This window comes from Bos javanicus, chromosome 19 (genome assembly GCF_032452875.1).
Source record: "Bos javanicus breed banteng chromosome 19, ARS-OSU_banteng_1.0, whole genome shotgun sequence".
Taxonomy (NCBI): Eukaryota; Metazoa; Chordata; class Mammalia; order Artiodactyla; family Bovidae; genus Bos; species Bos javanicus.
The window spans coordinates 26,769,588-26,789,227 of record NC_083886.1 but is presented as its reverse complement, the minus strand read 5'-3'; the positions used below and the strand labels follow the sequence as shown (position 1 = coordinate 26,789,227).

Genomic DNA, 19,640 nt, shown 5'->3' with positions numbered 1-19,640 from the left:
GGACTGCAGCCTACCAGGCTCCTCCATCCATGGGATTCTCCAGGCAAGACTGCTGAAGTGGGCTGCCATTGCCTTCTCTGGACACAGTCTCTGCTGCTGCTGCTGCTGCTAAGTCGCTTCAGTCGTGTCCGACTCTGTGCGACCCCAGAGATGGCAGCCCACCAGGCTCCCCCGTCCCTGGGATTCTCCAGGCAAGAACACTGGAGTGGGTTGCCATTTCCTTCTCCAATGCATGAAACTGAAAAGTGAAAGTGAAGTCGCTCAGCCGTGTCCGACTCTTAGCGACCCCGTGGACTGCAGCCCACCAGGCTCCTCCATCCATGGGATTTTCCAAGCAAGAGTACTGGAGTGGGGTGCCATTGCCTTCTCCTGGACACAGTCTCTACCTTCTCTCAATTCCCACAGTATTTTATTCAATAGTTCAACAAATATCTGCGGGTACCTCATCCCCGCTGGTCCCTGGGCTGGGCTCTGGGTATGTAGAGAGGAACCAGTCATGGACCCTGACCTGGAGACACTTAGTCAAGTGAGGAATTCAGGCCCCCCAACAAGAATTCTGATGGCAGAAGATTCCATTCATGGAAATAAACACATGGAAAGATGCCATAAAACGAAACTGAGTACTGTCACAAGCCACAGCGTGAATGAACCTTGAAAACATTATGCTCAGTGAAAGTAGCCAGACATAAAGGACTACATATTGTATGATTGCATTACATTTAATGTCCAGAATAAGTAAATCTATAGACACAGAAAGTAGATTACTGGTTGCTCAGGGTTAGGGGTGGGAGTAAGGGGCTGCGGAGGGGGATAGTGGCTAAAGGGTAAGGGGTTTCTTTTGGAGGTGATGAAAATGTTCTAAAATTAACTGTGATGATAGCTGCACACAGTTGTAACTATACTAAGACACACTGAATTGCATACTTTAAGTGGGTGAATTGTGTAAAGTGTGGTTATAGCTCAATAAAAATGTTTACCAAAAAAGATCTGATTTATGGATCACCTTCTACCATTTAAGACTATTCTTGGGGTTCATGTCTGAGGTTCCCACAAGACTATAAGTGCCCCCCATAGCAGTGGCTCTGTCTGTATATTCTTGTGCCCCACTGCCTGCCAGAAGGCCAGGGACAAAGTGAACACGGATGATTGTTGCTGAGTAAATGAATGTATGTGGGCCGAACTCCTACTCATACTTCAATACCTTGCAGAGGTGACACTTCTTCAGGGAAGCCCTGCACAGCTTACCCTGACAATCCTTCTCTCCACCTTCTTCCTAATCCGGGCCTCCCTCTATGTCCTGGCAAATGCCACCCCAGGCTGTGAGCCCCACGGTTGTGGGGAGAACTCTTTCTGACTCATGTGCCCATCTACAGAGGCCTGGCATACAGCTCCATATTTGGCATCTCATCTCCATCTTCAGTGCCCTGGACCTGCACCCATGGTGCTCCTGTGGAGCCAGGCCCCAGGGAACCAGCTCCCCCATCTCATCTGCTCCCCACCCCCACCCCACCTCTACAGAAATCCTGGGGGCCTCGTCTAAGCATGAATCCCAGCATGTATCAGCATGGAGCTCTAACCCAAGCCCTTCCTGGCCATGTGGATGCCCCATCCCCTGGGGACAGCCCCAACCCATAGGCGCCTCCGACAAGCACATACCCGCAGCTTGACCTGGGTCCTCTTACGAAGCCACTTCTCACGGGGGTTTTCAGGGCTCAGTGCCGCGGGGTCCAGGCCAGCGCTCTCCTTGACGTTCACACTCTCATAGCGCATCACCTGATCAACAGCCCAGCAGGACTCCGGGTCAGGCTGTCCGGACACCCCCGCCTCCTCCTCCTGGTGTCAGGGCCCTCCAGCTTACAGCCAGGCCCTTCTCCAAGCCTCCCCACCTCCCAGCCTGGGACCCTCAGGGCAGCCTTTCTGCCCACCTGTCCTGACAGCTGGGGCCAGACCACTGTCTCTCAAATGCTCTGCCCTGGGAGCAGCCCCTGCTTTTGACACCCCAACCTAGGAACCACCTGGGTCTGTACCCATTCTCTGCCTTCCCCCTGCCCCCGTCATGGTGGGTGACCATTATCGAAGGCCAGCTGGAGCCCTGGTCCCAGCTCCACCCACCTGCTCAAGAACATGATGGAGCAAGCTCCCCTGTCAACCCTGCATCACTGGTTAGCCCCTCACTACTGGCTCATTCTCCTTAGCATCTAAATTAGCATCCCGACTCCTTAGCATCTCATAGAGACTTTGCTGGCGGTCCAGTGGTTAAGGCTCGAGTTTGATCCCTAGTCAGGGAACTAACATCCCTCATGCCACACGGCCTGATCAAAACAAAAAAAAAAAGAAACAGTTTTTTTCTCTTTTTTCAAAAATCTAATAAATAAATAAATAGTAAACCTGTGTTCTGGCACCTCTTTCTAGGATCCCTCTCCAACAACCATCACATGTCCCTGATCTCCTTGATAGCAGCAGATCACAAAAGACTTAGCCTGCACTATCTCCCCTTCCTCACTGCTGCCTCTCCTCCCCCAACTCCAGGCAGGCTTCTGACCCCGTGGCTCCACTGAAGCTATTCCTGCCAAGGCCCCGTGACCTCCATCCTGCCCAGCTCAGAGGCCCCCTCCCATCTATCCACTCTGATCCACCTCTGACCTCAAGGGGTGTCCTCCTCTATTTCTTTCAGTGGCTCCTCCTCTCTCCCCAGAGGGGCTCCAGGACTCCTCCCTGAACTTCTCTATCCACAGTGACTCCCTCAATCTGTGATATTGTGATTTATAATAAGAAGTAAATGTTTCGTCTTTGTCCAGCTTCAGGCACAAAGCTCCTAAAATCCTTGGAATTTCCTAAGCAAGAGGTACAAAGGTGTCTTTTGTTATGTTAATGAAGTGAGTTGCACCGTGTCTTAGGATGGGGCTGGTTGCCAGGAGAACCCATGGGCAGGATTTAATCAATCGAGTCTGTGTAAAGAAGGCTCCATAAAAACCCAAAAGGATGGGGTTCAGAGAGCTTCCAGGTTGGTAAGCCATGGAGCTCTGGGGACAGTGGTGCCCTCTGAGAGGGCATGGAAAACTCAACTCCTTTCCCCATACCCTGTCCTTTGCATCTCTTCCATCTAGCTGTTCCTGAGTTACATCTTTTATGTGCCCAGTCACTTCAGTCATGTCTGACTCTCTGCAACCCCCTAGACTGTAGCATGCCAGACGCCTCTGTCCATGGGATTCTCTGGGCAAGAAGAACACTGAAGTGGATTGCCATGTCCTGCTCCAAGGGATCTTCCCAACCCAGGGATCGAACCCGCATCTCTTGTGTCTCCACCTCCTTGGCCATGGAAGGTGCATGCAGTCCAGCCCCCTCCTCCCAGGCTCTCTCTCAGTCACTGGCCTCTCTGCTCCACCTATTTTACAGATGAGGACACTGAGACCCACAGGAGAACAGGCGTGATGACTCCAATCTCCAAGTTGAAACATGGGCACATTCTCCTACATGGCATCTATTTAATTGTCTAGAAAGTGCCATGACATTGACCAGAAGTCATATTCCTTATGAAAACGGTTGTCTGTCCAGGTCACTCCCCCCTCCACTTGCCACGCTCCAGTGTCCAGTGTGACCAGCAAGGCAAGTGTCTTCTCCCTGGAGGCTGGGCCCTCCCAGGCAGGGGTGGCATACCTGTCTCAGGATGAAGGCCACCACGTCCGTGGACTCCCAGTAGCTGGCGTGGAAGAGGTGGGGCAGGGCCACGGTGGGGAAGGCTGTGAGGACGTCAGGGCAGTACAGGGCATAGTCGATGCGCTTGGAGCCCCACCACTTGGCTGTGACTGTGGATCCGAGAGGGAGGTGAGGACTGGACCTTGACCCAAGAGGCAGTGCGTGTGGGACCCCCAGGGTGCAGATCCAGTGGTGGACACACCACTAGGACACAAATTTGGAGCCAGAGCACTCAGCTCAAAATGAGCTCTAGGACATGTGCCAGTCTTTCCCCAGCTTCAACGACCCCCCCAGTCCCCTCACCCACCCAACTGGCCTCCAGGTCACATGCTGCAAACTGATCCCCAGAACGAGGGCCAGATCCACAGACATATAGAGTCTCACCCCAGGGTTGCTGGTCAGAGGGACTCCCGTGGGGAAACTGAACATTGGGATTAGGGCTCTGGCTGAGGTCAGAGCTCAGACCACAGTCAGAGGTCAGGACCCCTGTCCAGGTCAGAGGTCACAGTTCTCTCTGAGATCAGAGCTCAGTCTAGATGTCCTGTTCCCCTCCTCCGCGGTCCTCAACAGCCCTGGCAGGGAACCAGTGCCCACCCGGAGGAAGCCCCTTTCCCGCGAATCCAGGTGGGGCCCAGGAGACCCTCACTCACTGCGGGAGGCACCCACGGGGGCCAAGCTGTCCGAGGACTCCGAGCTCTCACTGGAGCTGCCCTGGCTGATCCTCCGTGCCTGGCGCTGGGATCTCGGGGCCTGAGGGGGTGAGGCGGGGGCATCCAGAAGCGGCGGGCTCCCCCGGGAGCTGCCCTCCAGGAAGAGGGCACTGTGGGTATGCAGGGCATCAGCTGGAGGGGGAATTTCACAGTCAAGTCTGCATGGTGGTAGTTTAGTCACTAAATCATGTCCAATTCTTGCAACTCCATGGACTGTAGCCCTTCAGGCTCCTCTATCCATGGGATTCTCTAGGCACAAATACTGGAGTGGGTTGCCATTTCCTTCTCCAGGGGATCTTCCCACCCCAGGGATCGAACCCTGGTCTCCTGCATTGCAAACAGATTCTTTACCAACCGAGTTGTGAGGGAAGCCCAAAATAGAGGGGGGCATGCCTGAACAGGGACTTGAACCCTGGACCCTCAGATTAAAAGTCTGATGCTCTACCAACTGAGCTACTTAGCCCCGCCTCAAGGCCAAGTGGTGGGTCTCAAATGGAGCTGCCCGGGCAGTGCCAGCCCCATGCTGGGTGGGAGTCTGGGCACCTGGGGAGGAGCCCACACCTCTCATCCCGGGGCCTGACCAGAACCCCTTCACCAGGTACCCGTTGGTTTCACATCCTCCAAGCCATGGGTTATGCAGGCACAAGTCAGGGTCCCAACCGTCACTCCAACCCCAACAGAGCTGCCGAGGGCACCTCTGGGACACTGCACCCAAAGCCCCAGCTGAGGTCACAGGTGACAGCCACGAGCTTTGTAGCACACTCCTCTCAGCCTCGGAGGATTGCGGCTGAGCCCGGACGTAAATGAGCCTGGGGGCAAGGGCGCCCTCTGGGGGCAGGAGGATGCCCTGACCAGAGACCGGCACATTTTAGGATGCCCTTCTCCCTGGTGACTCAGAAGGTAAAGAATCTGCCTGTAATGCGGGAGACCTGGGTTTGACCCCTGGGTTGGGAAGATTCTCTGGAGAAGGGAATGGCTGCCCACTCCAGTATTCTTGCCTGGAGAATTCCATGGACAGAGGAGCCTGGAGGGCTATAGTCCACGGGGTCGCAAAGTTGGACACGATTGAGTGACTTTCATTTTTCTATCTATAGAACCCCTCTATTAATAAAAACTCCTGACAAAACAGGACTTTGGAAACTAAGTTTCCTTTGATATGGGGTGGAAAGGGGTAAGCTGGGTTTAAATCCTGAATAAGACACACGCAAGGCAGCACATCCCTTCCCCCTCCCCCCCGCCGGCCCCCCAACTCCAATCTGGCTCAAATCTCTGAACAGGGTCTGGCTAAACTTTCAAGGCTCTGATCTCCAAGCCCTGACTGTCCATCCCAGGCCTCCCCTTGGCCTCAACCCAGTCCATGCCTAGCTTACCCCACGTGAGCCCCGTAGGCCACTGGCCCTCCCCCAGTCCACCTCCCTTGCTCCTGCTGCTCCTCCACCCAGAAGATCCCTCAAAACCCACCCTCTAGCTCTTCACCTGTACAAATGCCTTGGTTGAAGACCCCCTCTTCCAAGAAGCCCACCAGGGTGACCCACTCCCTGACCTGCACCTCTAGAGTCCAGGCACTGGGCATAACACTCAGCATGGATCCCAGACTTGCAATCAGGTCTGACATCTCAGTATTACACAGCCAGTATTACGCTGGCCCCAGACACAGGACCTAATCAGGGGGCAGAGCCCAAAGATGCCTCCTGCAGAGCAGGAGCTCACACAGGTGGGCTGCTCCAAAGGCAGGTGAGTCAGAGGTCTTCCTGTCCACGCCACCCCCCACTCCCCCAAAAGTACACAGACTTTGTTCAGGTGAGTCTAGCCACTCTGACATCTGACAGCTTGGACGGGCTGGACCAGAGAGGGTAGCCCTAGGGCACCACCTGCATGGAGCCCAGCCTCCAGCTCAGCACACTCTGACACCCCCGAGAGCTTACCAAGGAGGAGGGGCTGTCCGTCGCCCAGTGGGAACCTCTGATAGCGGGGCACGCTGACAGGTGGCACCAGGTGGAACTTGGGCTCCAGCAGTGGTTCAAGCCGGGAGGCGGAGGGGTCTGCGCAGTGGAAGAAGCTGTAGACCTGACTGCAGGCGGGACGTACCTGGAAACCTTGGGGGGTGGGGGGAGGACACACAGGAAGCCCCTTGAACACCTGCTGCCTTGGTCCTAGGAGGCTCCCTCGACTGCAACTTTGAGAAACCTACTCCTCTGCTCAAGAACCTTCCATGGCTCCTGCTGCCAACAGAATCAAAGCCACTTGGTTCAGCTTAACCCTCAAGGCCTTGCCAACCTACCCCACTTGGAAGCACCACTGTAGGCACCCAGCACTGGGGCCGTGATGGACAGCTGCTTTCCATTCTCTGTGCCTTTGCTCAAGCTCCCCCTGCTCTTAGCAGGATGTCCTCCACTGTTTCCATTGATCAAACTCCTTTCAATTCTGGCTGTCACTTAGTTGCTACCTGATCTATGAAGCAGACCTAGGGTCCTTTATTCAGGATCAGCTGCCTCTTTCTTCTGCCCACCTAAATTCCCAGACCTGGGGTAGTAAGTAAACTTAGTTTGTCAGAGAGGGCCGAACACTTCTCCCATTGACCAGCAGGTGTCTCCACTGAGGCCTCATCGCATCATCTCGCTGCCCTGTCGGTCTCAGTCAGGGCACTGGACCGTCCAGCATCCCGGGAACCCTAGGTTTCCTTAGCAACGTTAACCACAGCTGTGAGATTCTGCCTGTTTCCCCTACTTCTATCAGAGCCCCTCCACTCCCGACTTTGTATCTACGATCAACAGTCGTAGTGCAGTTTGTTGGTAAGCTTTGGGACAAAAGAATTTGGAGGATCCCTGATCCATTGTGCTCCCAGGGGCCTCCAGCCTCTTATATCCTCAGAGTCACTGCTAAACCATCTTCTGGTGCAAATCACCTCTGGAAGTATATCAGAGGAATGGGGGAAGGCATTCAAGGCTGTGGGGACCTTGCAAGCAGAGGCACTGAGGTGGAGGGGGCGGATCTGCAGGGGGCAGTAAGACCAACCTGGCTGCAGGGGGCCTACCTGGGTATTGGGGAAGGAGCGGGTGGGTACAGTAGGGTTTCTCTTCCCAGAAAGCATGACAGCCAGGCAACGGAGCCTGTGGTAGGGAGTGAAATCCACCAGGGGCTGCCTCACCTGGCCCCATCGGGGAAGTTGCCCCACTCTCCCTCCTGCCTCCATCCCTTTCTTCTTCTTCCTTGCCTCTCTTTCCATCTACCCCCAATTCTCTGGTCCTCCCCACCCCTACTCTCCCCAGTTCCAGGTCCTGACACAGTGCCCTAGTGACTCAAAGGCATCTCAGGCCCCAGCCAGCATCACACCCACCATCCAGTCCGGGCAGCACCGTCCTCCGCATGGCCAGGACCAGGCCCAGGGGTGAGCCGAAGAGGAAGAAGTCGGACACCTCAAAATCCAAGCGGCCCAGGCTGACCTCGGGGACCTGGGGGCCCCCGGCTGCTGGGGAATCGGCTTCGTCCTTCAGCACACTGGAGTGGATGCTGGCCCAGGGAGGAAGACAGGGGAGTGCAGGTTAGGGGGGGAACTGAGCATACAGAAGGCTGAGAGCCGAAGAAGCGATGCTTTCAAACTGCGGTGCTGGAGAAGACTCTTGAGAGCTCCTTGGACAGCAAGGAGATCAAACCAGCCAATCCTAAAGGAAGTCAACCCTGAATATTCATTGGAAGGACTGATACTGACGCTCCAATACTTTGGGAACCTGATGTGGAAAAGACCCTGATGCTGGGCAAGACTGAGGGCAGGAGGAGAAGGGGGCGACAGAGGATGAGATGGCATTACCAACTCAATGGACACGAGTTTGAACAAACTCTGGGAGATGGTGAAGGACAGGGAAGCCTGGTGTGCTGCAGTCCATGGGGTCACAAAGAGTCAGACTTGACTGAGCGACTGAACAACAACAAGCACTCAGGAGTGAGCACCTAGCAGGGCAGCCTGATGTCTGAGTTGCAGCACCCAGCGCTGGATCTCTGCGGCAGGGCTCAGCCCGGGACCCACTTGCCTGATCACCAACACAAATTGGTGACCATCTCAGCATCTGCCACCAAGGCCTGGCCAATATTTGGCTAAGGCAGGAGTCAGCCAACTTTTCCTATAAAGGGCCAGATGGTAAATATTTCAGACTTTGGGGTCCATATCGCCTCCATCACATCTACTTCACACTGCTGCATGGCACTCGGGCGATACGTGAATAAACCCATGTGACTGTGATCCAATAAAATAATCTTCCTTAAAACGGACTGAGCACATGAAACCTAAGCCTCCTGCCTCATCGTGCTGGTTTTGTGATGGCCACACTGTGAATTCCTGTCCAACAGAGAAGCCCAGCCTGGCCGGACAGCTGGGCATCATCGGTCCTGCCAGGATGAGGGCTTTCATGGTAACTCGTGTTCCAGGCAACCCGCAGACACAGATGCAAACAGCTTGGTTTTTCCTCCCCTCCAGCTCACAGAGGAAATCGAGCTTAAAGAGAAAAACAGGAGCCACACAGAATTCCAATGGTTCCCATCCCAGGCACCATTGCCTCAAAGAGCTCAAGTTGATGTGCAGACCCAGAGCAGGCTGCCAAAAATAGGCAGGAAAACTGGGGACCTCCCAAAACTTTCAGCTGCATTCAGGTACCACTCAGGGTTTCAGAAAATCCAGTGGCACACGATCTATGAATACATTTTTGTTATTGTGTAGTCGCTAAGTCCCAGCCAATTCTTTTGCAACCCCATGCGCTGTAGCCCGCCAGGCTCCTCTGTCCATGGGATTTCCCAGGCAAGAAGTGGGTTGCCATTTCCTTCTCCAGAGGATCTGCCCAAACCAGAGACTGAACCTGCATCTCCTGCATTGCAGGCGGATCCTTTACCACTGAGCCACCTGGGAAGCCCCATGAATCCATTAATGGAATGCAAATTCCACCAAAATACGCAAGTTGGAGGAAAAAGGGAATTTTAGAAATAAGCTTCGAAATGTGTGCCAGTCCCCCATCGCCTGTGGGCGAGGGTCTGGGCGGTGGAATCTGAATCCCCACACACCCTCTGCCTCTTGCAATTGGAGCATCTTGCAGTGAGAATGACGACCCTGCTGTTTAACAATTCATATTTCATGTACAGCGTGGTCCCTAAACACATACCAACTACCTAATTGCCAGAGGAACAGCCATCTGTCCCTGCACCAGAGGGAAGAGCTGGCTGCACTGGACCAGCCACTGAGGGCCTCCAACTTCACGTCACTCTCCAAATGTGGGGTTTTCTTAAAGGATTTTTCAAGGATGAACCAGAAATGTTAGGATTTTACCCTGCAACCTGACTTGAAATGTAGCTGCTTCTCTCAAGAATAATCTTTCAGAGGGCCTTTGAATAGTCAGAGGTTTCAATATGCAGAGCCTTTGACCTAATAATTCTTCCTCCAGGAACCCATCTGAATAACATAGCCCTAATATATACCTAAACATTTATGCACAAAGATGTTTCCGGACTGCTGTTTATAATCATAAAGAATTGGAAAAAAAAGCCGAAGTGTCCAGTTACTGGGACTGTGCAAGATATCATCCATTCACTTAATAAAACATTGTTAAGAATACTTATCAGAATATTTATATTAAGAATATTTTTCATCATATGGTGAAAGACCATAATATAAGAGTTTTGTTTTGTTTTGTTTTTTCTCTAAGTAAACCTACAGGCAAATCTTCCTTGGTGGCTCAGACAGTAAAGAAATTGCCGGCAATGCAGGAGCCCTGGGTTCAATCCCTGGGTCAGGAAAATCCCCTGCAGAAGGAAATGGCAACCCACTCCAGTATTCTTGCCTGGAGAATCCCATGGACAGAGAAGCCTGGCAGGCTACAGTCCATGGGATCGCAAACACATGACTGAGCTCTCAGACATGACTGAGCGACTAACACTTTCACTTTCACAAGCAAAGCATGTAAAAAATATACTGAAAGGAATTAATATCCAATGTGTTAGCAGTGGTGAGAGGATACATTTTCCAAATGTTGTGATGACCTGGTGCTACTTATCATTTGGATAGAAAAGGAGGATGGGAGGAGAGAACTGAGGAGAAAGGGGAGAAGAAAAGAGGCATTTCTTCTCACTTGGACTTATGTTCAATGCTCATATGAATCCTGAAAAAATACTCATATGAATCCTGAATGAATGGTTGGATGGCATCACTCAATGGGCATGAGTTTGGGCAAACTCCAGGAGATGGTGAAGGACGGGAAAGCTTGGCACGCTGCACAGTGCTTGGGGTCGGAAAGAGTCGGAAAGACTGAAGAACAACAGATTCATTTAACCAGTGTCCATTAATGTGCTCCTTCTAGAAAGTTAAAGGGTGGGCAGTTCCATGGAGGGACCTGGCTGGTCTTTGAATAAAAGTGCATTGCTTACGGCAGAATCTAACACAACGTTTAAAGCAACTATACCCCAATTAAAAAAAAAAAAAAGGGTACTGGTGCCCGGCACTGGGAGACCCCGGCTCTCCAGTAACTGGTTGTGTGATCCATGGAAAGTTCCTGACCTACCTGGCCTTTGCTGGCCCATTTGAGAAATACCAAGAACACAATACTAAGAAATGCTAAGAAATACAAAACACACCTACTTCTGTTCTTTCACCAGATTCTTAAAACCATCAGTGAAGTAGGCTGGGCAGCATCTACCCTCTTGGTGAGACCAACTGTCCCATCTCTCTGCAAGTTGAGCGGATGGGGTTGGCAGGCCCAGCGTGCAGAGTCCCCGGTCTCCGTGCAGGGTCCGTGGGGCGTGGCCTCAGTCCCTGCATTTCAGTGCTGGTCCCTGGGCCCCCCATAGAAAAACCTGGGGCATGTGACTGGTCACAGGCCTCCCAGATGACTGGGCCGAGGCTCTGTTCCCCTGGACGCTCTGCTGGAAGGCGGCAGGGCAGGCACAAGGAGCGGCTACCTTGATAAGAAGGCATGATGCTGGGTGATGGCCTCGCAGTCATAGGTGGAGGAGTCGCTCTGCTTCCGTGGCAATGGCCGCTTGGGCTCTTCATCCTCCAAGGTGCTGGAGACGTCGATGCTGCTCTTGCTGAGCCGCTTGCTGCCCGCCAGGCTGCAATCCTCCTCCACCACCACCGGGGCGTCCTTGGGGGCCGAGCAGAGGACAGGAGGGCACTGCGGTCACTCTGGGGCCCCAGGACAAATGAACCCCCTTCTCCTAAGATGCGAGAGGCAGTACTTCTTCCAAAAGGAGCGTGGGAGCCACAACACACACACAAAAAAGATGGGATTTTAGGCACAGGGCTGTCCCCTAAGTCCAAAGGGCTCACTGGAGGAACTTCCCTGACCTTCCAGTGGTTAAGACTCTGCACTTCCACTGCAGGGAGCACCGGTTCAATCCCTGGTTGGGGAACTAAGATCCTACTGCCACATGGCCCAAAAACACCCAGAAAATTTCTTTAACTGAATTTAAAAAACAAAAATACAAAATATCAACTTATTAAAATTATATATAAAAAAAAAAAAGGTCTCAGTGATCCAGTGGGACTCTGGAGAACTCTCTGGGGAGCTGAGGCTAAATGAGCCTTCTCTGAGCTCCAGTTTCCTCACCTGTGATAGTAATCTCCCACCACTCTTGCAGGATTGTGAACACTTTGTAACCTGGATGTCACAGCACCAACCAGGGCTAACACTGCTCCCCCACGAGAGGCCCTGCTCCCCAGGGGGGGCTCCCAGGGACATCCCCTCCCCCACCCCACCATCTGGCCCGCACCTGGGTGCTGCTGAAGCTCCCCTTCCGGCTGCTGCTGCCAGGGCTGTCACCAGTGGGTCCCGCGCTGTAGCAGATGGCATCGAAGGCCAGGAGGCCCCCTACACAGTCCCCGATGAGACATACCTGCAGAAGGCAGAGCTGGGACTGAGGGCCTGCCCACTGCCGCCCCCTTGCCCCACACCCAGCCAGAGTGCAGCCAGCCGGTCCACAGGGGAACAAGGAGCCTGTTCCAGGGAGGCACTGAGAGTCCCAACATGGGGACAGGAAGGTCCGCTTGAGGATGGGAACCAGGCTACAGTCAGGGTCAGACTTGGGTCACAGATCAGCATGGGCTGATAATCAGAACTCAGGTGTTGGCCTCAGTTTTCCTATCTGTAAAATGAGGACAGACCCAAAGATCTCAAAAGCCTCTTAGGATGTCAGAAGCTAGGGCTGCAGAGCAGCCTGATCTAGATCCTTCCGGCAGGTCCCAACATCTCTCAGGGCAGGGACCAGGTCAGGGAGGTGAGGGCAGGCTGTCCTACCTGCCCACTGAAGCCAATCCCATCGGGGGATTTGAGGAACTCCGCATACACCTGGTTGGCTCGCTCGATGACAGTGGCAACCGCGTCCTGGTACTGTGGGGAGGAGATGGCCAACAGGGGCAGGGCGGCCAGAGGGACGTGGTCCTGGCTGTTGCTGAGACAACCCACATCGTGGCTGAATGGGTTCAGGCTGCAGACAGGAGGCCAAGGTAAGTCCACCTGGGACCAGGCAGGAGGGTGGGCTTGGAGTCGTGGACGGGGCGAGAGAGAGCACATGCTGACCAGAAATTGGGCCCTGGGGTCGGGGCTGTTGAGGAGGACCCAGGCAGGAGACAAAGCCCCAGCAGTGAATCCCAGCATGGGGGGAGTGGCTAGCCTGTGAGGACCTGCTGGGTGTCCATCCCGTGCCAGCCATCGTGTGGCCCCTGGAGTCTCCCACGACAGCAGGGCTCTCTGCCCGCCTCAAAGGACACACCAGTTATGGAGGCCACCACTGGTGTGGGTCAGAATGGGGGTATGTCAGGACTTCCCCAGTGGTCCATTGGTTAAGCCTTCATGCTTCCACTGCAGAGTTCAATCCCTGGTGGGGAACTAAGATCCCATATCCATGCATGCTAAGTTGGTTCAGTCGTGTCCGACTCTTTGCGACCCTGTGGACTGTAGCCTGCCAGGCTTCTCTGTCCATGGGATTCTCCAGGCAAGAATACTGGAGTGGGTTGCCATGCCCTCCTCCAGGAGATCTTCCCCAACCAGGAATCGAACCCACATCTCTTGTGTCTCCTGCATTGGCAGATGGGTTCTTTACCACTAGTGCCACCTGGCAGCCAAAAGGGGGTGGGAACATGTCATCATGGCAAACTTCCTGGAGGAGGTGAGGTTTGATCTATGACTCAAGGAAGTCTTTAGGGAAGCTAGAAAGAGGAAAGAGGGTGTGCCAGGCATAGGGCTCACACACCAGCCATGCGCCTGCATGTATGGTATCATGTCTGTCTTTCTGGGGAGGGGATCCAGAGCCTTCATGGGCTTTGCAGAAAGGTCTGTGACCCCAGAAAGGACTGAGAGAGCCTGTCCTGCAGCATCCCCCAACAAGTGGACTGACTGTCAGCTCCTGCATGGGCTCCCTCACTTCTCTGCCCCTCTCTCTCTGGGCAGCTCAGCCTCATCTGGAACCAGCTCCCAGTGGCCCGTGCCTGCCTGCACCCTCACCCGTCCTACCTCTGTCCCCAGGGGCATCGGGCCCAGTTGGCTGGGAGGTTCAGCAGAGGGGGGGCACTGTACACCCCCTCCCCAGAGCCTGCCCTTCCCCCAGAGTCCAAGCTCGGGCTGACCCAGGACCCAACACTGATCCCAGTGGGAGTCTGACGGAGACTGCGGAAGGTGACAGGGTGCAGGGCACCCTGGGCAGGTGACAAAGAGCCCCTGCTGCGCAAGGCCAGCCTGACAGCCATTCCTCATCTCCAAAAAATCACAAATTAGAGGAAACAGCCCTCAATTGCAGCCGGAGAGATTTTAATTATCTGAGAAAGAGCTCCCTCCCAGCAGTGATTAGGGCTGATTGATGGCCCAGGCAAGATGCTGCCTGGGGGAGCGCTGGGCTCCCACTTGCTGGCCCCTCCAGTGTCCCTGGGCCATTTGTCTTCCTGGAGATCGGCCTGGACTGGGTGACCCAGCTCTGGAGGTCAGATATCCTGGGGGCGAGGGGGTTGCTGGGGGACTGAGATTGATTGTGAAGGAACACAATTAACTCCGACTGTTGGAGTGTGACAGACAGAGTCTTCTTTCAACTCAGCTTCCCAAACCCGCTGCCGAGCCAAAGCCCAGAGGGAGTCAGGATGCAGATTCCAGGGCTCCTCCCCTCCGGATTCAGACGCCCCAGGGGGAGGCCTACCGCCTAGCAGTTTAACAAAAATCACACCCGGGATCTGGGCCATTAAACACGTTGGGGAAATACATTTTCCTTCCTGAGCTAATCTCCTTTCTTCCAGCTCTGATAGAGATCTGCCCAGCCCGAGTTCTGGGAACACAGACGAATCTCAAAGGCAGAGGACTTTCCTTTCTCTCTCAGAGGGGACATGTGAGACCCCTGCACGTGCTCCCCGTGCTCCCACCCACCAACCAGCGGAGCTGAGCCCTTCTCCTTACAGCCACACTTGACGCAGAGCCCCTTCTCCATCTCCCTAGGGAGTTGGCACTAGGCTGGGGGTCCCTTTCTACCCTCCCCAAGGGGGTTCTTCTTTGCAGAGGCTGTGAAAGAGGGTAAAGGCCAGGACAGAGGTGCCACTGGCCTCCCTCTCACTGCACTACAGAAAGTTCCCGGCTCCAGTCCCAGCCATCTACCACACACACTAGGCACTGCTCTGTAGGTGCATCCAGGGCTCCCGACTGGCTCCAGGCACCCCCTCAACAGGGAGGGCATCTGGGGAGCACTTGGCTCCTGGATCATTGGACAGGGTCTCCCATAGGCCCCCAGGTCCTGAGGGCCCCCGGTTTCTCAGTCTATCCTGCAGAGTTTCCAGGGCAGGTTTGGATGAGGAGCCAAGGCCCTGAGAGCACACTGCCTCACTTCCAGCCAGTGGGGTTCCCTCCTCCCGCCCCAGCCCACTGTCTGCCAATGGACAGTGCTCCTACGAGGATGGTGACACAAGTCCCAGCCCATCCCTGTGCCCTACCATGTGCTTCATCCATTCTAGCACACAGAATCCTCACAAAAACTCTAAGATATGGTTGATATACCATGATCATCCCCACTTTACAGATGAGGAAACAGATAGGGAAAGGTTAAACAACTTCCTGCCCTTCCCACCCCACCCGCCACCCAGGTCACAGAGCTGGAACTCAAGCTCAGGATGACTGAAGAGCCCACACCCCTCACCAGGTTACGCTACTCTCAAAGCACACCCAAAAATCACCTCCTCCAGGAAGCCTCCCTGGCCTTCTCTCTGAGTGTCCACAATACCATGTGCCACCTCGATCTCTACTGGCTCTGACTTAGATCAAGAGTGGGGCTCCCTGGCTTTGACTCCTGGGTCCCTGCGTAACCCTGGAGGAAACTGCTTAACTTCTCAATGCCTCAGCTTCATTATCTGGGCCAACAAGACCAGGGCCTGCTGAGCACAGCAAGGGAGTCTGAGCTATGTACTGCGGGGCACCAGCGCCACCCAGTCCCAGGCAGAAGAGAATTTGGTGCATGTTAATCCCTTTAGATTCTTGCTGATCATTTTCCTCCAGTGATGCTCATGGTCAGTCAGGATCTGACATCCCAGGGAGGCCTTGGCAGGCACCCACCTGCCCATGTGGCAGGGGCAGCCCCTCTGCTTAGGCACCCCCGACCCGGCCCAGCCAGCCCAAACACGCAGAAAGGAACTCACTTGGAGACAAGCGAGAAAGCCTCCGAGCAGATGGCGGGACAGGGGACGAACTTGACGAGGATGTGGCCCAGGGCTGCGGGGAAGTGGGCGCGCGTGACCTTCTCCAGCACGGAGCTGAAGGTGTGGATGTCGGCCACCTTGCAGGATGGGTCCCCCGAGCCCGTGTCCAGGACATTCCCCCCGTGCAGCACCAGCAGGAGGACGTGTGTCTTGCAGGAGCGCTGCGGGCAGCCTTCCTGAGGGGGACATCAATCAGGATAGAGAGAGAGACAGGCAGTGGGGTGGGGTGGGAAGGCAGGGGACACTCAGAGAACCACGCACACACAGGGGACTCTGATGGCACCTTCTGTGCGTTCAGAGTGAGGGGCATGGGCTGACAGGAGGGCAAGCCCCTCTGTGTTAGTGTGGGATGAGTCCCAAAAGGCTCTTCTTATTTGTACGGGGTCCTGGAAGCCCAAAGAAGGACAGTGTGTGTTTGGTCGCTCAAGTGTATCCGACTTGTAGCCCGCCAGATTCCTCTGTCCATGGGATTCTCCAGGCAAGAATACTGGCATGGATTGCCATTTCCTTCTCCAGGGGATCTTCCCGACCCTGAGATCGAAACCCTGTCTCCTGCACTGGCAGGTGGCTTCTTTACCAGGGAAGCCCAGAGAGAGACAGAGACCAGCACCAGGTCACACAGAAAGGCCAGTGAGGAGCTGGGTGAAGACTGGCTGGCCTGTCTACCGGCTAGCGACTCTTCCTAGCTTTCTGACCCCAGAGGCGGCCCAGACATCCCCAGAAACCCACCTCATTGTCTTCATGGATCTCGATGCTTCCTTGGGCTGGGAACCTCTGTCTTCTCAAGGAAACCCGGTACAGTTCTCCTGTAGGGCGGGGAATGGAGGACTCAGCATCTCAGGCCTCCCTCACAGAGACTGGACACTCCCTGGGCCCTGGCTGGCCCATGGCCTGGGCTCCCAGGAGAACTGGAACGATAGCATCTGGAGCTTGGGAGGGCCACGCCACCCAGCCCCAACTTCCTACATCAACACAACCTAAAACCTTTCTCCTCCTTGGGAAAGGGAGGCCGGCAGGGAGGCCAGACATGATGAGGTCCCTGAGGCCAGGAGGGGTGTCCCAGAAGGGAACTCTCCTGCTCTTTCTTCCTCTCCCAGTAACTTCAGCAGCAGGATGAGTGTCATCTCGTGACTCCCAGATACAGATGGAAACTCGGACCAAGCATTCTCTGAAAATAGCTAGAGATGCTGCATAAAATACTTTTTAAAGATCTGGTTGAAGCTCTCAAAGTGACTGCAAAGCCTTAAATGATGGGACCCTGGTCCCGGGGAGGTGGAGCCTCCGAGAGGCAAAGCCAGCATCTAGGACCACATGAGCTGTCACCCACGAGCTTCGGGGCCAACCACTGCCAAGACTCTTTCCTTGCTTCTCTCAGCAGCCACCCCCTCCCCTAGGAAGCACTTCTGAGCATCCAGCCCTGCCTGAGCTCCTGTTCCTCTACGTACACGAGAGCTGTGGACCAAATCTGGCCCACCATCTGTTTTTGTAAATAAAGTTTTATTGGGACACAGCCAGCTCTTTCATTTATGTATTGTCTGTGGCTGCCTGTGCCACAGTGGCAGAGTCAACTGGTCATCACAGAGTCCTTACAGTTGACAAAGGATTATCTGACCCCTTACAGAACAGTTTGTCTGATCTAACACCCACATTTCTGAAAGCCACTGCACTGGACTCTCAGGTGGAGAGAGGCCTTTAATACATCCAATGGCCCCCTCACGGCCCACCCAGTGATGCCAGCCACGCAGAAATCCTCACCGCCTCTCCTTTCTCCCCATAAGAAGGGTACTGTTTCCTCTGTGTGGCTGAACCACATGGTTGGACTGTGAGCCACTTGTTTGCCTCCAATGACTGGGAACTCACTCACCGCTAAAGCAGCGGGTTCTAGACAGGATGGCCCTCTCTCCTTCCCACTCCGCCCCCACCCCCTGTTGTGAGACTGCAGCACCCACTAGGAGTCACGTCTGGGGAGCGGCCTTCCCAGAGGCTTTGTGGGCAACCCTCTGGTGGGTGTGGGTGAGAGCCCTGGCCAACACGTTTCTGAGTCAACAACATCTCAGCCGTTTCTGGCCCCAGGGGAGGGCACTTCTGCAAAGAATTCCAAGTGAGAAGCTTTGCTTAGCCGGGAAGTGCATTTCTGAAATACTGTGTCCTCACGGACACAACTCTGGTCTAAGGGTAACTGCTTTATGAGCTTGGAGCTGCTGCCCAAACAGACAGGAAATCGTTTCCCCGATGATGGAGGGGGTTGCCTTGAAGGAGGAAGAAAAAAAACTTGTTTTGAGGCTGGACTCTGCCCAGCACTTACTCAGGCTCCTTCAGTGGCTCAGGCTCTTCTGCCTTATTTCTAACATCCTGTAGACCTTGCCCTGGGCTTGGCTAAAAGAGGCCTGCACCCCATCTTCAGGACAAGATCATAATAAAAGACACCAGTAAAGGGCACATTCTTATTGAGCACTTATTATGTTCCAGGCATTATGAGCTTTACAGGTACTATCTCATATAGCCCCCACAGTTAGCCTCTGAGCTGTGGTCCTTTTCTTATTAGCCCCATTTTACAGACGAGAAGACTGAGGCTCCAACAACCAAGATCACTTGCCCCAAACCACACAACTAATAAGACTGAGCGAGCTGCCCCACACTTAGTGGAAGACGATGCCTGACAAAGTGGTTCCCCTCCCATCCCCCTGACCTCCACAGGAACTTCCCAATGAGGCAGTATGACAATCTCCTTTCCGCAGGAGAGAAACACAGAAGCACAAAATGATAAGTGACACCTTGAAGACCGAAGTCCCCAAGACCTCTTCCCACTGCACTTGAAACAGTCTGCTAAGGGGAAACCCCAAGAAGGGACGCTGACGGTCACTTCCCCAGGATGAAGCGACCATGCTTCGTAGTGTGTGCATCCTCGTGCGTGCAGCTCTGGGGCAGGTGGACCAGGAGGAACCAGGAGCTGGGCAGAGCTGAGGTCACGGGCGGGAAGCCTGGGAGACCCCTCACTTCTGGGGCTGGGAGAGACCTAGCTGGGACCGTGGACTTTGGAGCCAGAATGCCTGAACATGAATGTAGGCCCTTTTTTTTTTTTTTTGGCTGCACCAGATCTTTGATGCAGCACGCAGGCTTCGCTTATGAAACATGGGCTCTAGAGCTCACAGGTTCAATAGTTGTGGCACTCGGGCTAAGTTGCCCCACAGTACATAGGATCTGGGTTCCATGAACAGCAATTAAACCCATGTCCTCTTCATTGAAAGGTGGATTCTTAACCATTGGACCCCAAGGGAAGTCCCAAAATGTAGGCTCTTACCAGCTGTGAGTTCTGTGCCTCAGTTTCCTCATCTGGAATATGGGCATAATAATAGAAGCTACCTTATAGAGTGGATGATGAGGATAAAGGAACCCATATATAAAAAGTGCTTAGGACAGGGCCTGGAACATGGTAAGTGCTATGTAAGTGTTAGTAGTTGTTTATTATTATTATTACTATGATCCAGGGTGCATCGGGGTGGGTGGGTGGGGCACAGAGTCAGGGCCACGGC

General features: G+C 54.3%; 1 protein-coding gene and 1 non-coding gene across 3 annotated transcripts in view; both read right to left on the bottom strand.

Moving 5' to 3' along the window:
* The window catches only part of PITPNM3 (PITPNM family member 3), a 97,167-nt gene that overhangs the window by 10,665 nt on the left and 66,862 nt on the right, over positions 1-19,640 (bottom strand). For both annotated transcript variants that reach the window (XM_061390793.1, XM_061390794.1), the window contains 10 exons: positions 16,837-16,913; positions 16,048-16,283; positions 12,680-12,869; positions 12,156-12,278; positions 11,343-11,527; positions 7,744-7,916; positions 6,332-6,502; positions 4,347-4,538; positions 3,658-3,806; positions 1,657-1,773 (listed from right to left, as the gene is read on the bottom strand). In XM_061390793.1, the coding sequence (XP_061246777.1) occupies positions 1,657-1,773; positions 3,658-3,806; positions 4,347-4,538; positions 6,332-6,502; positions 7,744-7,916; positions 11,343-11,527; positions 12,156-12,278; positions 12,680-12,869; positions 16,048-16,283; positions 16,837-16,913 (1,613 nt within the window). The remainder of the gene's footprint in view (positions 1-1,656; positions 1,774-3,657; positions 3,807-4,346; positions 4,539-6,331; positions 6,503-7,743; positions 7,917-11,342; positions 11,528-12,155; positions 12,279-12,679; positions 12,870-16,047; positions 16,284-16,836; positions 16,914-19,640) is intronic.
* TRNAK-UUU (transfer RNA lysine (anticodon UUU)) lies at positions 4,797-4,869 on the bottom strand. Its single transcript has one exon. It is a non-coding gene; the product is annotated as a tRNA-Lys (tRNA).